This window comes from Triturus cristatus, chromosome 9 (assembly GCF_964204655.1).
Source record: "Triturus cristatus chromosome 9, aTriCri1.1, whole genome shotgun sequence".
Lineage (NCBI taxonomy): Eukaryota > Metazoa > Chordata > Amphibia > Caudata > Salamandridae > Triturus > Triturus cristatus.
In genome coordinates this window covers 1,188,749,421-1,188,771,935 of record NC_140592.1, presented here as the reverse complement: position 1 = coordinate 1,188,771,935, position 22,515 = coordinate 1,188,749,421, and the positions used below count along the sequence as shown (strand labels likewise).

Here is a 22,515-nt window from a genome sequence, read left to right as displayed (position 1 = left end):
TATCCTATCAGGTTTCGGGTTCAGAATATTACAATTTGTTTTCTTAAAGTTTTATGTTTTGGAGAGTGATTTGTGATCATATAATCAAAATTCACAATGTATCTGATTAATGATTCCTCCATCATGATCAGAGATAAAATTGTTAACTCCATCTTCAAAATTGTGTTGAAACCTGAAAAAGTGGATTTATGCACCACAGCAAAGAAAACATAGTACTGAACAGCACCAAGAACTTCTGCAGTGCATTGGACCTTGAAAAACATTGAATGAATCCATCGACAATCCTGTATACTCACCTTTTCAGGTCATGTGAGAATGGCTGCTTGGGTGGGTGGAATAAGCTATTTCGGTAGTGTCTCAATGTTGTATTGAATTTGGGCAATCAGATCAGTATCCGGTATATATTCTGTTCCTTTCCTGATCACAATAAAGAAAGGTATTGATCCTGTCAGCATTGTGTAAACGAACTATCCATACCTTTTGTTATTTTAGGTAGGATTATTATGCCACTATAAAGTTCAAAACTCAAGTTGAAACTGCTTTGGGTGCATATGAGAATATTGAAGCCAACTAGGATTGGAGTCCTTCAAATCAATCTGGAGGAGGAAGCACAGTTGCGGATGACAAGGAGTCCCGACAAGAGGTTGTAGCAAGTTTGATAAACTGAGACGCCGCCTCAGGTTACACGATGTGTACCAACAAAAGAGGTGCTAAGGGCATGGACCAAAGTCGAAAGGGGCGAAGCAGACTCTAAGATCCTACTCAGATTCCTTACACTTTGCGACAAAGCAGATAATTAAGACTTAAGGATTATTTTTTTTAAATTGACCACAATACAGGCCATCTTGTAGTATTACCATGTGTTTGGACACACAAACACAGCCTAATCAACCGCTCCTTCATCAGAGTTTACAACTTTAAGGCGAGACTGATATCAAATACAAATGTCATTGAGGAGGACCTTTCACCAATATACGCAGGTATTACATTACTAAACGTACTAACGCAACAGAACCAGACACACAGTCTCCAGTTCAACAAACAGTTGCCCTGCAGGATGCTACTCATGTTCTCCATCTGTGCCACTGCCTCAGACAGACACAAATAAAGAGGAAGTGAAGGGCCAAGCATGTGTAGGACCCAACCCTAGTTCTGAAGATGCGTAGAACAAATATGTACTGGAGACAGATAACAAAGAACATCACCTCCAGATGTAAACTTCTTCATATCATGAGGTAATCCAACAGGCGACATTACGAAAGGAAGTTACCATAGCTGGAGAACAAGAGGAGAATGATTTCCTTGTGGAATCTTTGACTAAAACTGAGAGATGAGTCCAATATTTGCCTGTGTTAAAACAGTTGTAAAAAGCTCTGCAGAAGACTTTAGAAAGCATTGGCAAAGGGAATAGGTTTGGCTTAATCTTAGAGTCCTGAGTAAAACTTTGCCTGCTGCAGTGAAAAAAACACTACAAATAAGGATTCAAAGAATTTCATTTGTGATGATTCTGTGTACTACTGTAAAATATTTCCTCACATCCGCTAATAAAAGCACCTCATGGGAGGTGGCATGATAAACTAAAAAGGTCACTAGTATGAGAGAAGAGGGAACTATTCTGGGGTGAAGCCAAAGCCCACTCTGTATATTTTAAAGAATTGTTAATAGTGCGCCTTGTAGATAGTTGCTGTATCAAGCCGGACTTGGTAACCCGGTGCATAACACAAAAAGTAGGATGTAAGAAAAAAACGACCACAGGATCCACTCTGTAGTAGAAGGTGTATTCTCTCTGATTCTTTTGCAGTCCACATGCTCAAAAAAGGCCTGTTATTTAGGGGGCCACTGAAGGGCAGCCTCCAAAGAAAGAAGAACACCTTGATGCAGCAGTGGAAATGTTGGCAATAGATTCTGCAACCTTGTCATGCATTGTGCACTCCCAAGCACTCCTTATCTGTTATAACTGTTCACAATGGGAGGCAATGGAAGAGCTGTTCAAGCATCTTGAAAAATATTAAAAGTAAAGAGAAAACTGTCTTGTAGAGAAGTATCCTATCCAGCATTGGTATACTGTGCTCTATAGAGGCTTCAGATATGGCTTGCAGCCAGATTAACGACAATTTAAGGCGCCTCTCCTGGCTACATATTTCTGGGCTCTGCATTGGTCCACATATTAATGAAGCCCTTGAATAGAATAAGGACCCCAAATCTATGGGCACAACCACGTTCATTTGAAGGTCGACAACAGCTCTGAGATGAATATTATTATGCTCTGCCCCAGGCAGACATGACCGCTCCAGTGGTTTGTAGGTTGATGTAATCAAGCAGATCATCCACCACCAAAGAGACTAACTGGTTCAGCAGGCTGCATCCATAGACGCCCAAAAGATCCTAATCGCCCGCACCCTGCGCATTCCAGTGATCTAGTCAATGACATAGAATCTACCTGGCTCAGAGGATAGGGTAAGACCCAACACCCACCAAAGTAATACGTCTGTTCCACAGCAAGAACAACCACAGCAACACAGATAACCAACCAGTGATTTCAGAGAGGAGGGGTTTGAGGACGCAAAGGTTGCGGTAGAGGCTTCAGTTCACAAAGACCTGCTGCATCCAAGCAGTGGACTCTGTGCACACCCCCCTTGATTAGAAGACACGTGTCGGGGGAAGGCTGGGGGATTACCCTCCTGAATGGAGCACAGTAACAGACAAATTGGTATTGGCAAAGGTGTAGCATTACTGCTCCAATGAGTTCACTCACCAAGTACACCTCCACAAATGAAAACAATTAACAGAGATCACATACCATCATTGCAAAGAGATTCACTCACTGATAAACCAGGAAGTCAGAAGATGTGCTACTAGATCAGATGGGTCAAGGAGACTAGTTTATGTAGCTGGAAATACCAAAGAATGACAGCAGATTGTGTCCCGTATTGAATCTGCAGGTCCTGAATACCTTTTTAGAAACCATTCATTGCAAGGTGACAGGGAATAACGCTGCTTCTGCAAGAACGCAACCTTTTAGCACCGCTTGACCTCGAAGGCACTTAATTTCCTATACTTATGTTTCCAACTAATCACAAGTGCCTTCGCTGTATGATGGAAAGAAAGAATTATCAATTCAATAATAAAAAAAAAATGAAATCAGTTTTATCTTACAACCGTAAATCTGCACAAAGAGCGTTTGCCAGATGTCTTGCCATTGTGGCAGTTCACCTCCGCCATCAAAGAGGCCCTGTCTGCTTTTATCTGGACAGTTGGCTGAGAAAAGTAATGACTACTCAGCAATGCCCATCACATACCCAAACATCATTAACTTTGCTTCACCAGTCAGGGTTTACTGCTTATGTCAGAAAACCACATCTGCATCTCTGCAGAACCAAAATAATGTGGGAGCAAAATTGAAATAGGCAGTTGACACGAGCGAGAGTACACGCAGTGAGAGATGTTTTCCAGTTTTCAGATGTCACAATCTCTGAGAGTAAGAATCGTGATGAAGCTGTTGGACATAATGAGCTTAATGAAAAGAGTTGGTTCCTTATGCAGGTCAACAGATGCGTCCATTGAAGGGGCAGCTGACGTCCCAGTGGGCGTAGGTTTTTTGGGAGTGAACATATCTAGTGTTGTTGTTGCCTCAGATCAAGGACAGACTGCTGTGGTGGAACACCTAAATCTTGCAACCGGGCAATACTTTGCAGACCCCCAGCATTACATAGCACTTAAAACAGATGCCTCTCTCCAAAGTTGGGGAGAACATATGTCTAATTTCACAGTTCAAGGACTCTAAAGCAATTTAGAACAAGTACTTCACATCATTGCGTTGGAATGGAAAACATTGTTTCCTGTGCTGAAAGATTTCCACACACACTTGCAAATGTGTACCGATGCACACAATCTGCCAGTCCTGTATTAAGCAGGGGCAGACACAGGCCCTTCTTTTGCCTCAAATTGCACAAAGAATTGGCACACGGGTCTCCTACATCCGCCTTCTGGTAGGAAACCATCCACGGACATGCAATGATTTTGCAAAATTACTCAGCAGGCACAAGCAAAACATACGAGTGGGAACTCAATCCCAAATCAAGCTAGAGATATTTTCTAAAGTGGGACACTCCAGACCTAGATCTATTCAAAACAGCCCGTAAGAAAATAAAATACCCACAATTCACTCCTAGGTTTCCACACCCCCATGTCCCAAGTGAATGCTCTGTGGATAAACTGGTCAGTAATATTTGCGTACACTTTTCCACCACTTCCTTTAACTAACAGAGTAGTTTGAAAAGTGAGACTTCATGAAAATAATCTTAGTTGGACCAACACGTTGTGCTCCCTGAAATTATTGGGGTCATAGCCAATAGATTTTCCAAGTCCCAAAAGGAAACTGACTCCTTTCATTGAGTTATGCCTGTGTAAGGTGAGTTGTTAGTAGATAGACAGATCTGTCAGAAAATCTCTTGTCTGCAGGTGAAAATGCACAGCCCTGCCCCGAACGGCGAAATCCGTAAACACGCATTCATACAATGGTGGTATTTTATAACAAACCAACACTTACTATAACATTGGAAAGTTGAGAGCTTCATTGAAGACATTAAAGCGCCTCAGGGCACATAATGGCAGGCACCAACCTTGTTCTCCAACTTTCCATTGCTTGTCTTTCTGTTTCTCCCTTCTTAAATTTATAACATTCTAACCCTAGTGGGTGTAATATTTGAATAGTTTTACAGCCGTTCCACTTTGGTCTATAAAAGTTGTTAAAGACCCTCCCTCACCCACAGCCATTGCTTAATTTGTAAAAGAATAGGTGCTGGGCCCAAAGTGTTGCCTCCTTCGATGCTATTGAATTTCAGCATGGTGAATACCAGCTCTCTGTGGCCTTAATTCCACCTTATGCCTCTTTAATCTCCCTGCCCCTTTATCTCACTCTTGTAGGTTCCTGCTTTCTCCCTCTGTTGGGGTTTTCAGTCTTTCCCTTCCTCCTTCTTGTGTTTTTTTCACTCTTTTAATCTCTGTTAAAACCTGTAGGTAAAAATAAGTGCTGGACCCAAAAATGCATGCCCTTGGGCCCCACATGCAACCACCAGCTACCGTTAAGCACTGCCTGCGGCTCGAGACAAAACTTTGGTTTGGGGCCTTTAACAACCATAATTGCCCTCAGCAGTGGGCCTTGAAGCTTAATTGGAACATTGGGAGGTTGAATGCTCCATTGAAGACAATGGAGTGACTCAACACCAATTTTGGCTGGTGTAGGCCACCTGCTCCAGCATTATAGCGTTTGTCTTTCTGTTTCCTCCTTTTTAATTTAGAACAGTATACCCTCAGTGGGTGGGATATTTGATAGCATTATAGCCCTTCTGCCGTGAGCTATGCCATTTGTTAAAGGTCCTCTACCTTCTTATCGTTCGGATTCAGGCTATAATCCTATAGAATGGGCTATTCTCCTGCATACAAAATTATGAATTATTGACATAATTATTAATAACTTGTGAACAAAATGGATGAACTCAAAATTCAACCCAAATCATATTTCACCACACATTCCCAACCTACTAGTCTAATCCCTATGCAATAACTAGCTGCTTTACAGTATAGTTAAGTTTAGACTATCTATGCCAGATCACATAGAGCTTAATTTACCTTTGTGCCGCATGGCCTGAAGTCTCTCAGCATTCCTGTAGCACCAGATCCATCTGCCTTGCACCACCCCAATTATTGGTGTAATTTCTACCATTTTCTATGTAGTAATGTGTTGATTGGGGAGTGGTCTGTTCATGCTAATCTGTGGAATGGAGAGGGGTCTGTTCATGCTAATCTGTGGAATGGAGAGGGGTCTGTTCATGATAATCTGTGGAATGGGAAGTGGGTCTAATCATGCTAATCTGTGGAATGGGAAGGGGGGGGGGGTCTATTCATGCTAATCTGTGGAATGGGGAGGGGTCTGTTCATGCTAATCTGTGGAATGGAGAGGGGTCTGTTCATGCTAATCTGTGGTATTGGAAGGGGTCTGTTCATGCTAATCTGTGGAATGGGGAGCGGGTCTATTCATGCTAATCTGTGGAATGGGGAGGGGGTCTATTCATGCTAATCTGTGGAATGGGGAGGGGTCGGTTTATGCTAATCTGTGGAATGGGAAGCAGGTCTATTCATGCTAATCTGTGGAATGGGGAAGGGGTCTATTCATGCTAATCTGTGGAATGGGGAGGGGTCTGTTCATGCTAATCTGTGCAATGGGACGCGGGTCTATTCATGCTAATCTGTCGAATGGGGAGGGGGTATATTCATGCTAATCTGTGGAATGGGGAGGGGGGTCTATTCATACTAATCTGTTGAATAGGGAGGGATCTGTTCATGCTCGACTCGTGTTTTTGTTACAGTGAACGGTAAAGCTTTCGGGAAGCCCACAGGAGCTGTTGTATATTTGGGTTCCTTTGATGCAGAACCATGGAAGGCCATTTATAGTTGTAGAGCAAAGTGCTGCAAAAAGTGGAGAAATCCCTTTTTTTGGCTTATTTACATGAGCAACAGAAAATACGTGACCGTTGACCACTCAACATTTAAAAGCAAAATGCCCTCCATTGTACTGATCAGGCTTCTAGGCCCTGAACTGCTGCAATGCATTTTATACACAAACGAGGGCTGTATTCCAATGCATGAAGGCCTATGCAGCAAATATGCTACGTCACAAACATGTAAGAAAAGCAATCCCACACTTGTCATGCATAGGCCAGCCAAGTATGGTACTCCCGGTGCTTCGAAATGTTCACACAGACACAATTCAAAGTCGGAATTGGCTCAAATTGGTTGGTAATGCACCACTTCCAAATGTATCATCCAGATCCATAGTCACTCAATCTAGACAACTCCTGAAATCTTTGGTTACCAGAATTTACCATTGGAGCATCTGAGTGTTCTTAAAACAAGCACTCCTGTGCAAGCCATGCAGCAAAGTGGGAATGAATTGTACATTATTGTGAACGATGATCTGTACATCCTATCACTTCGAACCCATCAAACACAGTGCAGGACCTAGCCTACACCTCTGTTGGTTAATTTGTCAGCACTAGACACACAAAAGCAAACAAAATACTTGTGTTTAATGCTTTCATGGAAGTATTAAGAAGGATTCCATCGAGATCGCCCAGGAGTGCCTCCTTAGGATCTCAGTATTGTCTTGAAGACTTATGCCCCTGCCCCTTTCCACCCACTGCTCACATGGAAACATGTTTCTCACAATAGTCACTTCCTTGCACAAAGTTGGCGAACTCCAGACACTGACGATGGAGGAAGCTTTCATTGAAATGCGCAAAGACAAGGTTGGCTTCTACACAGGCGCAAGTTGTCTTCCAGTGGTTGTTTCATGTTTTCATCTCTGTAAAACTATTGAACTTTGAAATCTATTCAACGAACACTCATACACTGTATAGATAGAACCAAGCCTTTGTGCAAAACCGCAATTTCTTTCCTTTGTAACCACACAGCTTGGGCAGCGCATTTCCAAGGGGGGCAAAGCTCGACGGATGGTGCATTGCATTCAGGTTTGTTCTGCATCCACATGCAGGTGACTCACTGAAAATCCACAAGATCAGTCAACTCACAAAGAAGGTCTACTCTGGGTTTCCTTGCCAAAGTCCCGGACATGGATTTTTGCAAGGCCGCAGCATGGTCAAACACACATACATACACAAAACATTACTGTCCTGACATTCAGGCAAAAGGAGGGCTTGGTGAGCCTGAGTGTTTTAAAACATAATTTACTTCAACTACCTCTGCTTTCTGGCCATCTCACTCTTTAGGATATGGGGCTCTGCGTTTGCTATATCAGCAGACGGTGCAAACAGTAAAGCTTACTACCATGTATCCAACAACTTGCAGCTTGTCCTGTTGCTGATTCATGGGTACCACCAGCCTCCATTGTGCATGTGAAATATAGGTAGTAACAGTGTTCTTTACTATGCATTCTATGCTTCACGTGCACACGCATCTTTTACCTTGAGAGAAGAAAATACAATTATCTAAGGTGGAATCTGCCTGCTGCTGCATTGTGTATTTCAGCTATTTTGTTACAGTACAGTCTCAAAACTGAAGCTTAAATCTTGAACTAAACAACTTGTAATATTCTGAACACCACACCCCAGACACCAGAATATTGCACACAGCAGGCTGCAAACACTTGGTGGCAACTTATTAATGTTTCCCGTAATAGAATAAAAGTTGCCATGCTTCACATAACAGTACCAAAAAACAATGTTCACAAGGAACTCATTCATCAAAATCAATATGAAATTCTGCAACTATAGTAATTGCTCTGAATAAATCATAAACAAAAGTTATTCTATACATTAATAACTCTCCATCAGGTCCAAAAGTTATTCACATTATTATTTTCTTTACACAAGTTAATTAAAGCCCATAAACTTGTTTATCCGATTTACCTAACGTCAGCCGATGTAGGTAATTTTATTATGCAATATAGGTATATATCACCAATTCATTTGTTATATACAATCCATAAGATATTTACATATTACACATTTAGGAAACAAATGCGAACCCCAGTGATGTGACCATAACCTATTTTAGTGAATATTTGTGTGACATTGTGAAAAAAAGGGGGGAACAGGTTATTGTAAAGTACAAAAGGATGAGCCAGATTTATTAATGATGACTTGTTTTATGCTCTCTCTCTTGTCTGTTCTCAACGGCGTTTCGACCCACTCTAGATATGGGGTCTCATCAGGACTGGGTTCTGGGGAATGATTTGTTGATCTTGTGGGTGGAGTGTTCTGATTAGAGCTACTATCAGATTATAAGCGTCCTATGATGCGTGATATCAAAACCACATGTTAATCCACGATTTGGCACCACAGGTGCCAATCCGCAATGTTAGCAACTCTGTAGTGCTCTTTCGAAAATAACGGTCGGCTTGAATTAATGGGATAGCGTTGCTCTCTCGATTGAGAGCAGTATATTTGCAGACCCTCTACTTGGCCCCAATGTTAGTTTTCAAGATACGGAACTTGATATCTCGCTCCTGTATAAGTTAAGGTCAACTTCAGTGAATGAGTCGGCTGTCACGGTGGACTTGAATGCTTCACATAACAGCACAACACAAGGCCACTTGAACAACAGATAAATGAAATAGGTAGAAAGGGAATAAAGTAACAATAAAATCAAAGAAAGAGGGGAGTTCCTATCTATTTATTCTTATTATGTGGCATTAAAAAGATACCAAATATCTTCATATTTGGCACAGGCGTGTAGTCAGACGAATTGGGAGATCACTTGCTGCAATATTGGTTGCTAATTGATGTGAGAGAAACCCCGGCCACAAGACATGTTACTCCTTGCATACTTTAAAAGTAAAAACAATTTAGCTTTCATGGTCCCTCTTCCCTGCTTAGATTTCAACACCAGTGTTGGCTGATTTTGATAAATTTTATTTTGATAAATGTGTCCTAACACACCAGTCATTGCCGTTCATGGTGTAACTCGGTGTCCTTGAATGGGTTAGGGATCCTCTGCTGATAAGTTATTCACTTGAAGGCCTTTTGGTGTGATTGTCTCCTCAGTCTCCTCAGTGTGCTGTGTCAGAAACTTACAGGTTGATGTGGCTGACTTGTCTTCCTGATAGTGGGGTCACTTGGTGCCTGTCTGTACCTGCCGGGCTCCATCATACTGATTAAATATCATCAAACTTCTACCAACCATGCAACGCATTTTGGTTACACATGGATGTATTAAGTCCAACAAATGTTTGAAGATTATCTCTATGTCTTGGTTTCTGATAGTTAACTTTTCTTTGCTTGCTTCCTGTGCACTCCCAGCCAGAGCCCCGGCAGCGAGCTGATGGGACTACAGTTGGATTATTGGATCGCCGCTCAACCTACAGAGAAAAAGAAAGATCTAGAGAAAAAGGACTCCTCCACTGCTAAAAACACACTCAAATGCACTTTCCGCTCGCTCCAGGTCAGCAGGCTGCCCAGCAGCGTAGAGGCGGCTTCTACACCCACCATGTCCATGACGGTGGTAACCAAGGAAAAGAACAAGAAGGGTAAGAGTTGCGACGTGATGGTCCGGGCAATGAAATCGTCCGGAGTCACCTCATGGACTATTATCGCAGCAACTTGTTTTCAAAGTATAACTTTTTTTCAGCAGCATTGGCAATACTATGGAGTGCAATGCTGTAAACATCCCCATCTCCCCCGGGAAGATCTCCGAACTCAGCCATTAGAAATAAATAAGGTGGCCAATTTCTATGATAATTGTCGGTTTCAGTTCATCCTCATGCAGACTCCTTTAGATTACTGTTCTTGGTTCACTGTCACCAAAACATCTCTAGACATTCAGCAGTAAATGTATGGCGTTATTAGCTAGCAGCAGTAAGGTGATGTCCAAATGTGGGATTTCTGCATCTTTCTGCAAATTTTGGACCAGGCATCTTTTCTTTGTACCTCGAATAATCTTTTTCTTATTAGTGCAATATTTTGATTTCTTTACCCCATGGCAGTTTTCACAATGTTTTGGCACTTCTTGTGTTTGTTTACATATGAAATAAACTCCTTATGAGAGTTGTATCTGTTACTTGAAGGTACATGGCCTTTCCTAACTGCCACAGCAAATGCATGTAGTCAGCCATCGGTAAATGAAACTTACTACTATCTATTTTGGAAGGTGTTAAAGCAGACGCTCCAAAAGACTTTTAGTGAGATAACCCTGCCTTTTTAAAACACTACATGCTGATTATGCCACTAATAGTGGCACAAGATTGCTGCAGAAGTCCTAAAAGGTTGCCTTTTATCAGGGTTTGATGATCACTCAGCATGACAAATGCTAGTTCGAGGCCTGTGTGCTGTAGATACACATGCTTTGCATACGTCCGCCATCTAGTGTTGGGCTCGGATGAATACAAGTTGTTTTTGTTCCAAGAAGTTTTCTTCGAGTCACGAGACTGTGTGACTCCTCCTCTTGGTAATACTTTGCAATGTCATCGACGCCATCTTCAGATTTTTTTTTACGCCGACGGGTTCTGATGTAGTACCTCGCGCTCCACTTGAAAAATGCTATTTTACCTGGTGCACCAGATTCTTTTCACCATTTCACTGACCCTCTGAAGCCATTCTTGCGTCTTTCTTCAGGAGTGCCCAGAGGATGTGTCCACTCAGGGTTTTGGTGATTGACATGATCATATCAGTGTGTCCCCTCTAGATGTGATAAACGTCAGTGGTGGCCTTAGCATGAACACCCGTTCATTTTAGAGAAATAGTCTTCAAGGTACCCATACCAAGTTTGGGTACTTGCGTTAGTTCTTGCTGTGTTACAGTGTTAAAATCCCAACATCAACCAACTGGAATGCCAAGCAATAAGACATTTGTCTATAATATTCATAGAACGTTCTTAACTTGCACACAAGTGATGGCGTCCACACCAAATAAGAGCCTTCCGTACACGTATTTGTTGTTCTTGACATCATGAGATTTACTTGAAACATTGGATGAGCTGTAGCAGGAGCAGTGTTGAGGTCCATGTTCAGCTCCTTTGTCTAATTGTTTTACCCACTGACATCCATGGATCACTGATTTCTAGCGCAGTGGGGGTAAGTGAGGAAACACTGTCACGTAGTGATACCCTTTTAACTGCATAAAAAAGCAAGCCAAAGGGAAACAGACGTCTCACTAAATGCATTACAGTTTGTGTTTACTAGATAAGTTATAGTTTTTTGGAATGCACTCTTGAAGATCAGCTCACCATAGGTTCTTAAAGCCTTCGCCCACTTAATGTAGCATGAAGATAATATATAGGTTTTGTAGAGCGTGCAAATCCTAAGAAATGGGGGGCTGTGGGCTTGCTGAAGAAAGGGATGAGAAAAAAAGAAGCACTGTTTGGAGTAAGAGGTTTAAAGAAATGTTTTGAAATAGGCTTGCAGAAATTAAGAAAGTTTTCTTGTTTGAAAACTTTGTTGATTTTTGCAAGCCTCAGTCATTCTCTTTTCTATTTTTCCCATGGTCAAGTCTACATATTGTAAGCTACAGGGACAGCCTATTAATTAAATATATCACATATTCACTGTGGTAGTTAGTCATTGAACTTTGTGCCCACGATTATCTCAGGCCCACATCTACCATTTTAGACTCCGTTGTAAAGTTGCACACGGAGCAAGAGCCGCAGGGAGAGTGAAACTGTGGCTTAGGTAAGCACCGTTGGTTTGATTGGTCTTAGCAGTGGCGGCCCCCGCATTAGGGCAGAGGAGCGTAACCCCCCGCTGCCAGTGCAGCAAACATGTAAAAATAAAAGGGTAAAAAAATTACCATTTTATTTTTCATTGCTCCCAGCCCAAACAGTGTTTGGGGAGCGGGGCTGCTGCTGACTGGCAGCAGGTGAGTGGTGCTCACTCCACCAGTTTACACTGCGCATGTCACTTTAGCCGGCCAGCCTGACTTGCGCAGTGTGAACCTGTCCACCTAGCTGTCGGAGACAGCTAGGTGGAGAGCTGGCCATGCCTCCTGTGTCTGATGGAGCGTCGAGGCAGCCCGCTCCAGCCGATCCTGGCGCTGCTCTCATGCTGCTCATCTGCACCATGAGAGCAACGTCGGGATTTGCAGAAGGGATTTGACTGAGGCTCCATGAGGTGCCTTCACACTGACTCCAGAAGAAAGAAGAAAACGCTAAGTAGCTACTTCACAAAGATGCTCAAACAGTGATCAATTCTTCTGGATGACTGCAAAGAACTGAATCTGGTTAAAAACCTGGTTGCACGCACAAGACTGTTTACTTCATCAGACCAAAGTACATCACTAGAAATAAATAGTCCTTTCTGCTTCCCTGCCCTGATAACTGACTGAGAAATGTGGCCCTGCCACCTGCTATTGGGTTCTGGAAAAACTGTCAAAGATTCCATGCCTTCCTTGTAATGGAGTGTCTCTTTGCATTTCATAACGTGTCCAGAGGAACTCTATGATGAACTAACAATGACCTGCTCTGCCCATTTAACATGCAGTATTGGTGTGGGTGTGCATTTGACCATTTTGTGCATTTCAATATGCATATATTATAGATGTACAAATATGTTTGTGTAAAAAAAACAAAGAACAAATATGCTGTTAAGATTTGAAACAGGTTTCAGTGTTCAACATACTCCACGTACATGGTACGTTTTAATGCAAGTTTAGAAAAATGTATATTTCACAAAGAATGAAATGCTTAGTGAAGAAAAGGAATTGGAAGTTTTCTTTTACAGTATAAGATGGTTTGAGGTTGTGCAGTGTGCTGTTGTCTCAAGCTGCAGATGGAACAGCATTCGTTTTTTTTTTTTACAAAACTTAGTGGATTGAGTTTGAAAGTTCTTTCCTCTTAACCTCTTACAGTCATGTTTTTGCCTAAAAAAACGAAAGATAAGGACGTTGAGCCGAAGAGTCAGTGTATAGAAGGCATCAGTCGACTGATCTGCACGGCCAAACACCAGCAGAACATGTTGCGGGGTGAGTACATGTGTCAGAGCAGCTGGTTCTAAGAAGTAGAAACCCTAACTCTTACCGACATTCATCTGTGGATTTATGAACTTAAGACCTGACTCACAAACTGCATTTTATAGTACGTAAAATAGGACAACAGTAGTACTAAATACACACCACAAAATGCAATTCACAAACCTACAGCAACAGACTTCCGACTCTCCTGTGTTTTCTGGACGGAGTTCTCAACTACGATGGGCGAGACCAGGAGAATGGTAGTAAGATAGGAGTTTGGGCAGGATATGTTAATACAGAATGTATACCCACAAAAGAATACGAAAATTGGAGTTAGAAAAATACACTTCTAGAGTTACAATAGCTATTAAGGTGCCAAAAACAGGTTCAATTGTATTGCATACCAGCCTTTGAGTAGGCCAAGCACCACTGAGACCAACTACTGGTATTGCTATACACTCACATAGAAAACAACGGAGGCAGGGGATTAAAATAATAACACAAGGAGATAATGTTAAATTAAGTTAGTTTGTCATTTAAAATGATATATTTATTTTAAGTGATAAAAAATTAAATATGTATATATATTATTATTTTTGTTAATTTGATAATTTAAAAAAATTATGAACCGTAAACGTTTTTGCATTTATATAATTTTTAGCCAACTTTATTAACTATTAAATACAAATTTAAAAAAAATATTGGAGAGTATTTTTTAAATCACTGGTTAAAAATTAATATTTTTAGATTAATTTACTTAATTATTTGTATTATTTAATTCACATTTTATTTGATGAGTTAATGTGCTGTAAACATTAATTTTATTATTTCCAGGTTAATAATACATATTTTTATACATTCATTTAAATTAATATGTGAAAATATTTTTATGTTTAAAAAACAAAAAATGAACGTTATTAAATTGTTCCTATAGTATGTCATAGTGAGATCTCCACCCAAGTGGCAGGAGTCTCCACCAACTGGTAAAAAGTTACTAGTGCAAATGCAAGTATACACATAGGTGTAACCTGTATTCGGAAATGATGAATAACAAAAAGGTGGAGAGTTACAGCTAGGTGGAGGAGTAAATACATACATTAGTAAATGTACGCTGGGTTTATAATGCACAACAAGCACGTCAATGTAGTCTCTAGGCGCTGGTGTCCTCTGCAAGGATTAACAGGAAACATAATTTTTCTGATTCTGAAGCCAGGTTTTAAGGCTTTCCAGAACATGAGCAGTTCTGATGTGTCCCTGATATCAACAAGTATACAGTTACAAGGTTTGGGCACTTGTACCCTTTAAGCACAGCTTCCCCGATATGACCACTTGACTGGAGGAGCAATCATTTTCATAATGTTGCTTGATCTTAGACAGGGACTTGTCCAGTATTTCTGAAATTTGTTGCAAACGTTGCGGATATTCTTGCTGCAAATAGTTTAAACACCATGCAATCAGATTTGATGAGAATTCCCTCCCTGAAATGCCTCTGTTGCCTTGATATGCATATTTTTCCTTGTCTCCGAGCCCCATGGTAACCATTGCCACTCCTGTCCCGTCATGCCCCAAGTCACTTAAATCTCCAGATCCTAGAGCTTGGTCATCCTCTTTTCAATTTATACCCACCCCCCCACTCATATAACCTCTTTCCCAAACGTAAGACTTGTCATTTTCATTGTTGCCTTTGAGATCTGTTTTTCTGTGCTCCATAGAGTCCTTCTGCTTTCCATGTCTCTTCAAAGTGTTCAATTTCCCGGACTCAGAACCTCCCATTTTTGGCTATGAACACAGTCTCTCCCACATTTAGTTCCGGTTCCCATGGCAGTACTACAGTGGACTATGATAGTTCAGCTTGCTGTGTGTTCCGATTGGCTTGTTTGTTTCCTAAACAATAATATGTTTCCTTCTCCTCCTATGGCAGTGATGATTGATGGTGTGGAGTGGAACGATGTCAAGTTTTTCCAGCTTGCAGCTCAGTGGTCCTCACATGTGAAGCACCTTCCAATATGTATATTCGGACACTCCAAATCCAATTTCTAGCGTTCCGGGGAAGGGTGCGCAGGAGAGAAGTTTTTTTCCTTTAAGGACTGGACCGCTGGGCGCCAGAAAACTAACGAGTGCCAACAATTTGAAACCACCACACAATGTTGCTTTTTTACTACTATTATTATTATTGTGCAGATTTATTTAAAGCTACGCTTGGATTACTTTTTTATATTAATTTTACTACAAGGGAAGGAAACCCTTAAAAAAAAAAAAAGCAAAAAAATGTCTTAAGTATAGATTGCGCCGGTAACTTGAAAATAATTTAAGCACCTCCCCCGAACAATCGGTGGAAACAAGAGTGGATAACTGAATAACTGCACTGCTTATTAACCTGAAGGGTGTTTTTATGTTTCTTCATGATTGGGTGTTGAGCATCTAAGTTAGTTACTTTTTTAATGCAATTTGAGATGCTGTAGGATTTGTAAATGCAAGGTAAGAATGAACAGGTGACTGAATATTGCTGGAAGATGATGCTGTCCTCTCTGTCCCATCGTTATCCAATAATATCCCCCCCCCCTTTCACCTCTTGGAAGGTATGCTTGACCTCAGACATGGCAGGATAACAAGTTTGATGATCACAAAAACATATTTTACAGAATGTTTTTAAAAGTCCTTATTTATGGAAGGAATTTCGCCGATTGAGAGCAAGGGGTAAAATGTCTTGATGCAAGGAAGACCCATAGAGACAAACCCACAACATACAGCCATATGTAGATTTTTTAATAAACTTTATCCTAAAGGAGATGCCAAGTACTTGAAGGCCAAGAAACATCTGAAGCTAACCCTAACACTTAAAAATTCGATATTGTTGGACACACAAAAGAAAGAAGTTGTCATCGTACAAGTTTCATGTCAATCCACAATGGTTGCATTGGGGTGTGTTATTGTCTTTGAGAAATATTTGATTTCTCCCTAGGAAAAGATGCTCTAGCGTAGCTTAGACTTACAGTTTAAGTTGTTAGATGCCCATTGTTGGTTAGGACTTTGCATTGTCATGTGTTCTGTCATAATTCTTCTCCATTTCCAAAGCTAAATGGCTGCCTAAACAAATGAGGGGTGGGCATTATACCAATTTTACCCCTGATAAAAAACATTTTGCCAGTCCCTGTTGGGAAGAAATTCAGAAACCTTTGAGCTACTATGTTTTTACATGGCAAATTTATCTGACACTGATATCACCCTTCTCAATGCCAGATCAAAAGCCAAAGTTGAGTTCAAATTAATGACTAGAAATTTGCCATATTAGACCTTGTACTGAGCTGATATTTCATTTGCCGAAACATGTCAGAGATTGTACATTGTTCTAGATTTAAGAAAAGCTATTCCAGATCACTCATTACCCCATCCTGTGAAGCACTCCTTTCTAAGAAGAAACTAGGCATGGCACTGCCTGCCCCCGAGGTTCCAAACTGAATTGCCTTTAGTCATGGGTTGATATCTCACCCAGATCGTGAGTGACTACTACCTATTGACTTTTTCTATAGCCCTTATGAATCAAATTAGAGGTCTGATTCAGTTTTACAGTAGACCAATCACCATGTCATAAAAACACTACTATCCCTGTGCACACTAACTTCTACCACTGTTTACGCTATCAATGTTGGTGCACATTAAATTGAAAGATATCCCTGCAGTCTGTGGAGGAGGTGAACATGTTCAGACAAGAGTTCAAAGGTTTTTAAGCCTTCTGATTAGGCTCCTCAAATAATTGTCTTGCCATGTGCCATGATGGAAAACCAACAGCTACTAAATTTCTTTATTGCCAACAACATAACAGAAGAGTTGGGTTTCCTGGATTTTGCTAAAAGCTCTCAGCTATTAAATTTATTTGGTGGAGAGATCATTTTCCCTCAATGATTTTCTTCTCTTTTCCCTTATTCTCTTTCCCCTTGTTCGTGCCCCACAGTATAGAAGCTTGAAAGACTTCATGCCGGTTTGAAAAACCTCCGCTTACTCTGATTATTTCTGGATCCCACCTAATAGTATTGGGTCCTGCTCTCATCTCATACACTTCCCAGATAGTTTGTTGATACACTTTCTTACAAAAATATTTATAATAATTTAGTACTCCTGTTTTTTTTATAAATTTGTTTTTTGCAGTAACACATTTTGTTAAAGGAATATTCCCAACAGCATTGCTTGATTTTGCTAATTTGTTTTGCCAGTGAATGTATCTGTATTTGAATCAATAGGGTTGCTTTAGCTCCTCTCTAATTTCCTTTAAATTGTGATCGCAAAGGCAAAAGTCAGATTGAAACTCAAATCTCTTACCTTCTTATGTTTGTATATATTTTTCCAAAGTGGAAGCCATTATACAAATATTAGTAGTTAGAAAATGTGCACTTCGCCTCCTGAGCAGCTTTCTCTCTTGTGGGGGAGACAAGCGGGTGGTTGTGAGGTTTGAGTTCCACTAAGTTTTGAGCATTTTGAAACTGGACTGTAGATGTGGTATAGCTTCATCTTCTCTCTTGCTGCAAGCAGTCTCTTACTGAATGTTGCACGGACAATACATATATAAACACATATGCGTCACTTCACATTGAGTCCACTTCTTGTTTTGTAGAACTTTGAATTACTTTAGTGCCGGTGGAATGTTTCAGTTGCGCATACGAGGTTTCTGTTTTTTTTTATAGCAACATCTTTTACTGCTTTGGTCATTGCAATTCTCCTCTTGTTAGTATTTCGAATTAATAATCTGTTTCTGTGTGTCAGGTTGTCATTCTTCTGATAAATAAATAACTAGTTATCTACTAATAACTGAACAAGTCCTGAGAAAACAACACAGATTAGACTATTAAGTTCACAACAAACTCTTTGCATGACGTTCCTGTGCATGATTGTACATTCAATGATCCATCGGTTGAGAGAAAAAGGAGAGTTCAGTCTAAAATAAAATCTAGATGCTGTTTTTGTTGACAGGTCTAAAACAAGATGGTATCTAGCTTAACCCATATCACATTTACCCTCCCAATTTAATTGTGTTTTTTTCTTACTCCCTTCTGGATAGTGCATGTGACACTTTGGTTTGTGCGCTGCTGTTTCTATCTACCCTTTAATCGCCACCCTTTCATCTAGTTACACATGTCCATTTGTTAACTTTGGTTCCTGGGTTTTGCTAGAAGATCGCTTCACTGCCTCGAAAGTCAGCCTTTCTGCAACTTATTGCAAATCTTCATCTGAGAAAGTGTCTTCTACTGGAAACATTAATAATAGTGCCTGTAGCGAAGATCAGTGAGTCTTACGTCTGATAGATGTGCATTCTTCTGTGCCTATTCCTCCGCCTCCTAGGAGTTTTGCTTCATGTAAGAGCCTAGTCAGCTTCCAGAAAAATTGCCGAAGTAGTAGCAGTTTTGGATGTATGCCTGTATGATTAACTGATCCTAGCTAGCATGTACCAACAATTTGACATTCAGTTAGTCTATCAAAACTGTTAATCTCTCGTTTCTTTTGAACACTGTTCAGAACAGAGCCATGTCTGGGATCCCTTCTTAATGTGATCTGTTGTGAGTGAATTTAATTGCTAGTATACATTTGTTCCCTGCCTTTCAATGACGCGGGCCCTAGATTCTTACCAGTGAGGCAGTAAGAACTACCTTCTGCTTGGAAGGAAAGGGCCCACCTCACAACTTTTCACACACCTTCTCTGTCTAATGGATAGCTTAATCTTTCCAGAGCTAATGACTTTCTTTCTGGTCCACGGCTTTTATCAGACTCTCCGGAGGAAGGTGAGCCAAGCTTTTTTAAACTGCTCCTTGGACATCTTCTGTATGGACGGAAATAGGGACCCCCATTCTTACCCACACAAAGAGTTAACTGTAAACACCTGAACCATCTCCAACCAACATAAACTTGTTGTGGCCTGTCAGGGGATCAAGGGTGATCTTGACACCCTTTGACGTGACAAATTGTTGAAATGTCTCCAAGTGGCATAATGTTTCACTGAGATCAGTCACAAGTCAAGTGGCACCATGCGTACGCAATATTGCTCAGTCACATACAACATGAATGACATGGTGTTTGGGTTGTCTTCGAATCTTCTTGTGGTATTAATCTGTTAGAGAATGACTTGTTGGTTCAAAAGCAGATTAGTTGGTATGTCTATGAATTTAAGGACCTTCATCTGCTCCTCAGCTCAAAGCGCCCGGCAGTGAATCAGGCTAAGCTGCAATGGTCCAGTACCTCCTGTACTGGCTCATCAATGGTGCTATGGGTGAGAAATCTCTAGTTCTTCTACAGAAGATTCACACACTTCTTCTCAACATGGATTTTCCTGTTCATGTGTTTTCCCTACCCCTACTCCCACTCCCATTTCTGCTGCTGGTGTTTTGGCTTCATCCTGAAAATGGAAGGTGTTTTTTTATCCTCCCTCAGCATAGCAGCTAAACAAGCATTTCAACCAGTCCATCTAGTCTGTCCCTAAGTTTCATTTCGAAGGTTTATGTTGTCCCCTCTTTTTAAACGGTCCCATCATCCGTAGTAATTGCTACTCAGACCAACCCTCAGAAGCATACTCCACTGTGCCTGCAAAATTGGTAATTGATTATAGGATTCAGGAAGTCTTACTGTGTGTTCTTGCCTCCATTGCAGCTGTGTGATCATTAGAAGAGCTCAAGATGTAAGAATGGTTTACTTTTAGTAGGACCTCTTTGGAGCCCTAGTGCATCAGGCAGTAGTACTTACTTTTGTATCTTTGGTCAGAGAAGGGTCATTTAGAATTGCACAGCTTTCCAATAAGCTTACCCAAGCTTCTCATTTAAAATTCAGAAGATTAGCTTCATCCTAAAAGTTTCCAGCAATTTCATCACATAGACGGAAATAAGAAGTGTGGGACTGCTTCTGAAAGGGAGTCTTCACAAAGCACATCATCTTTCATTGACAGTTCTGTGTTGTCCTGCACTGTGCAGTGCCTCACAAACACGTCTGCAGAATTGGCTGACCATTTCACAACAGATGGCTTTGCAACTACTGCTTTGGCCACAGAGTGTTAGAAGTGTTTTGTGGCTCTCTGTGCATACCTCCTTCATGCTATACTCTTCTTGGGCTGGTGCCAGCTTTGATGATTCTGTTTGGCTGGACCATTGGACCGATCGCTTTTCCTGTGACATTCCTTTTCCCCAGTGTCTAATTTGGTATAGTTCTCAAATGGGATTCTTCACAAGTTAAAGGCCTTTCTTTCCAGAAGGAAAGTATTATTAGTTACTTTCGAGATTTGCTTGAGGTAGTAGGTAGACTGATATCTATGGCAGCAGGGTAGCAAGGATCACCTGTCAAGACAAGCGATTGTCTTGACAGGTGATCCTTGCTGCCCTGCTGGCATAGGTATCAGTCTGTTCCACCTACTACCTCAAGCAAATCTCGAAAGTAACTAATAATACTTTCCTTCTGGAAATAAAGACCTAAAGTGTGATAAGGTTAACAACTCTTTAATTGCCATTGGAGAAGTTCTAGGGACTGCAATGCTTTCTTCACGTATAATGGTACTCTGGCAGCATAGTCCGTTCTGCATTATGGTTGTTTTTGCGTTAACTTCCATAGTCTTTTCTGGACCTTTTCATGTCTCAAAGCTTGAAAGTTATTTCCTGATTCTTTTTAATCACTCTGTCCAATAATGCTTTTTCCACTTTTTGTTATAAGTGTACTTTTTAGTCTCCGTTTGTAAACAGCGTTATCTATCAAATATTCAATTTTCTCCCTAGTAGGCAAGAGCTCCTTTGCCTGCAGGTTGGCTGTGAAACTTACTGGCCCCAGCTTAAAGGGTGGGTGATGTTAGTATTTCACTCTGGCATTTATTAAGCGCTTCCCACAGATTCGTTTGTGGACTTATTTGATTTAAACCAATTTTTAAAAAGCTCATGGAAAGACGTTCCTCACTAAATTAATGTTGCTTTTGATTGCTTTTTAAACGTTGACTCCGTTTCAGATTTTCCTGATCTTTCATCAAGTGTATTTGGCTTTTATACATATATTTTTCTAAACTACTTTAATGCAAGAATGGTTTAATTGGTCCATATACAGAATGCAGTAAATGTAGATCTACAGGAGATATGAATGATGTAGGTTTCTGCACACCTATGAGTAGTGTGCTTTGTGTAGGAATAAAACTAGTGGTGGAGAGTAATGGGGTTAATGAATGCTGTTTATGGAAGTTGCGTAGATGGCATGGCGGCTATGACACTTTTAAAGAGCACGAGTCGGCAGTTTAAGAAAATTCTTTCAAATTCTAAATTCAAGCAGCTGTTTTAACCATAAAATCACTTCCTGATCGAAACAAAAGCCGCAGGCAATTAAAGCAGCAACACTCCAGCCTTTGCAGCGCATGTAAATGTAATATATAGAGGCAGGACTTGGAGTCTTTGTTGTTTACAAAGCACATATTTGAAATGTAAATGTTTATAACATATGCAGATTCAAAGATATAACAATCTCTTATATTTCCATGCAGAAAAGGGTTCCGTCCCTTACTGACAGTTTTAAACATAGAGATTGCGCCCCCCCTGCTCGGTGGATTTCAGGTTATGTATGTTTTGACTGAATACTACATTAATGCTGTTTTAAAATGTAGGCTATTATTAATACCAAACCCCTATGAAGTTGCCCTGAGGTGGGCAGTAGATGCTCTCTAAAAGCCTAATGGATATTGGGAAAACAAAGCGCAATATTCTTCGTTTAGAAGTAATTTTATTAAATGAATTATAAACATGTAATCAAACTTTTCATGGCTGAGGAAGTTCACTCATTCATGCTAACATCCCTGGTAATACATCTATTCTTTCTCATTACGGTCATAATGTTGGAACAGTCTCCTTGTCTTCTCACCTCTGCCGTCCTATCCAGACCTTTATCTTCTATCTAAAGACCGGTTCCGACTCCAACCTTCAGATAGGGAACCAACTTTTCTTTCAATGTCTGTAAAATCTTGTGCTTAAAGGATTTTCTCCTAAGGCAGAGTAGCAACCTTAGTTTTGGCCCCATGTTTTGCACCATGAATGAGGTGTCTGTCTGCAACCTCTAT

The 22,515-nt window shown here is 40.7% G+C and overlaps 1 protein-coding gene across 14 annotated transcripts in view; it reads left to right on the top strand.

Moving 5' to 3' along the window:
* The window catches only part of PACS2 (phosphofurin acidic cluster sorting protein 2), a 456,225-nt gene extending 438,591 nt beyond the window's left edge, over window positions 1–17,634 (top strand). For 13 of the 14 annotated variants that reach the window (XM_085627181.1, XM_085627184.1, XM_085627185.1 and 10 more), the window contains 3 exons: window positions 9,819–10,045; window positions 13,356–13,469; window positions 15,379–16,321. In XM_085627181.1, coding sequence (XP_085483307.1) covers window positions 9,819–10,045; window positions 13,356–13,469; window positions 15,379–15,497 — 460 coding nt within the window. In that variant the 3' untranslated portion in view covers window positions 15,498–16,321. Of the gene's footprint in view, window positions 1–9,818; window positions 10,046–13,355; window positions 13,470–15,378 lie in introns of all 14 variants that reach the window. The other variant, XM_085627187.1, reaches the window with a different exon arrangement.
* Window positions 17,635–22,515: the final 4,881 nt, after the last annotated feature.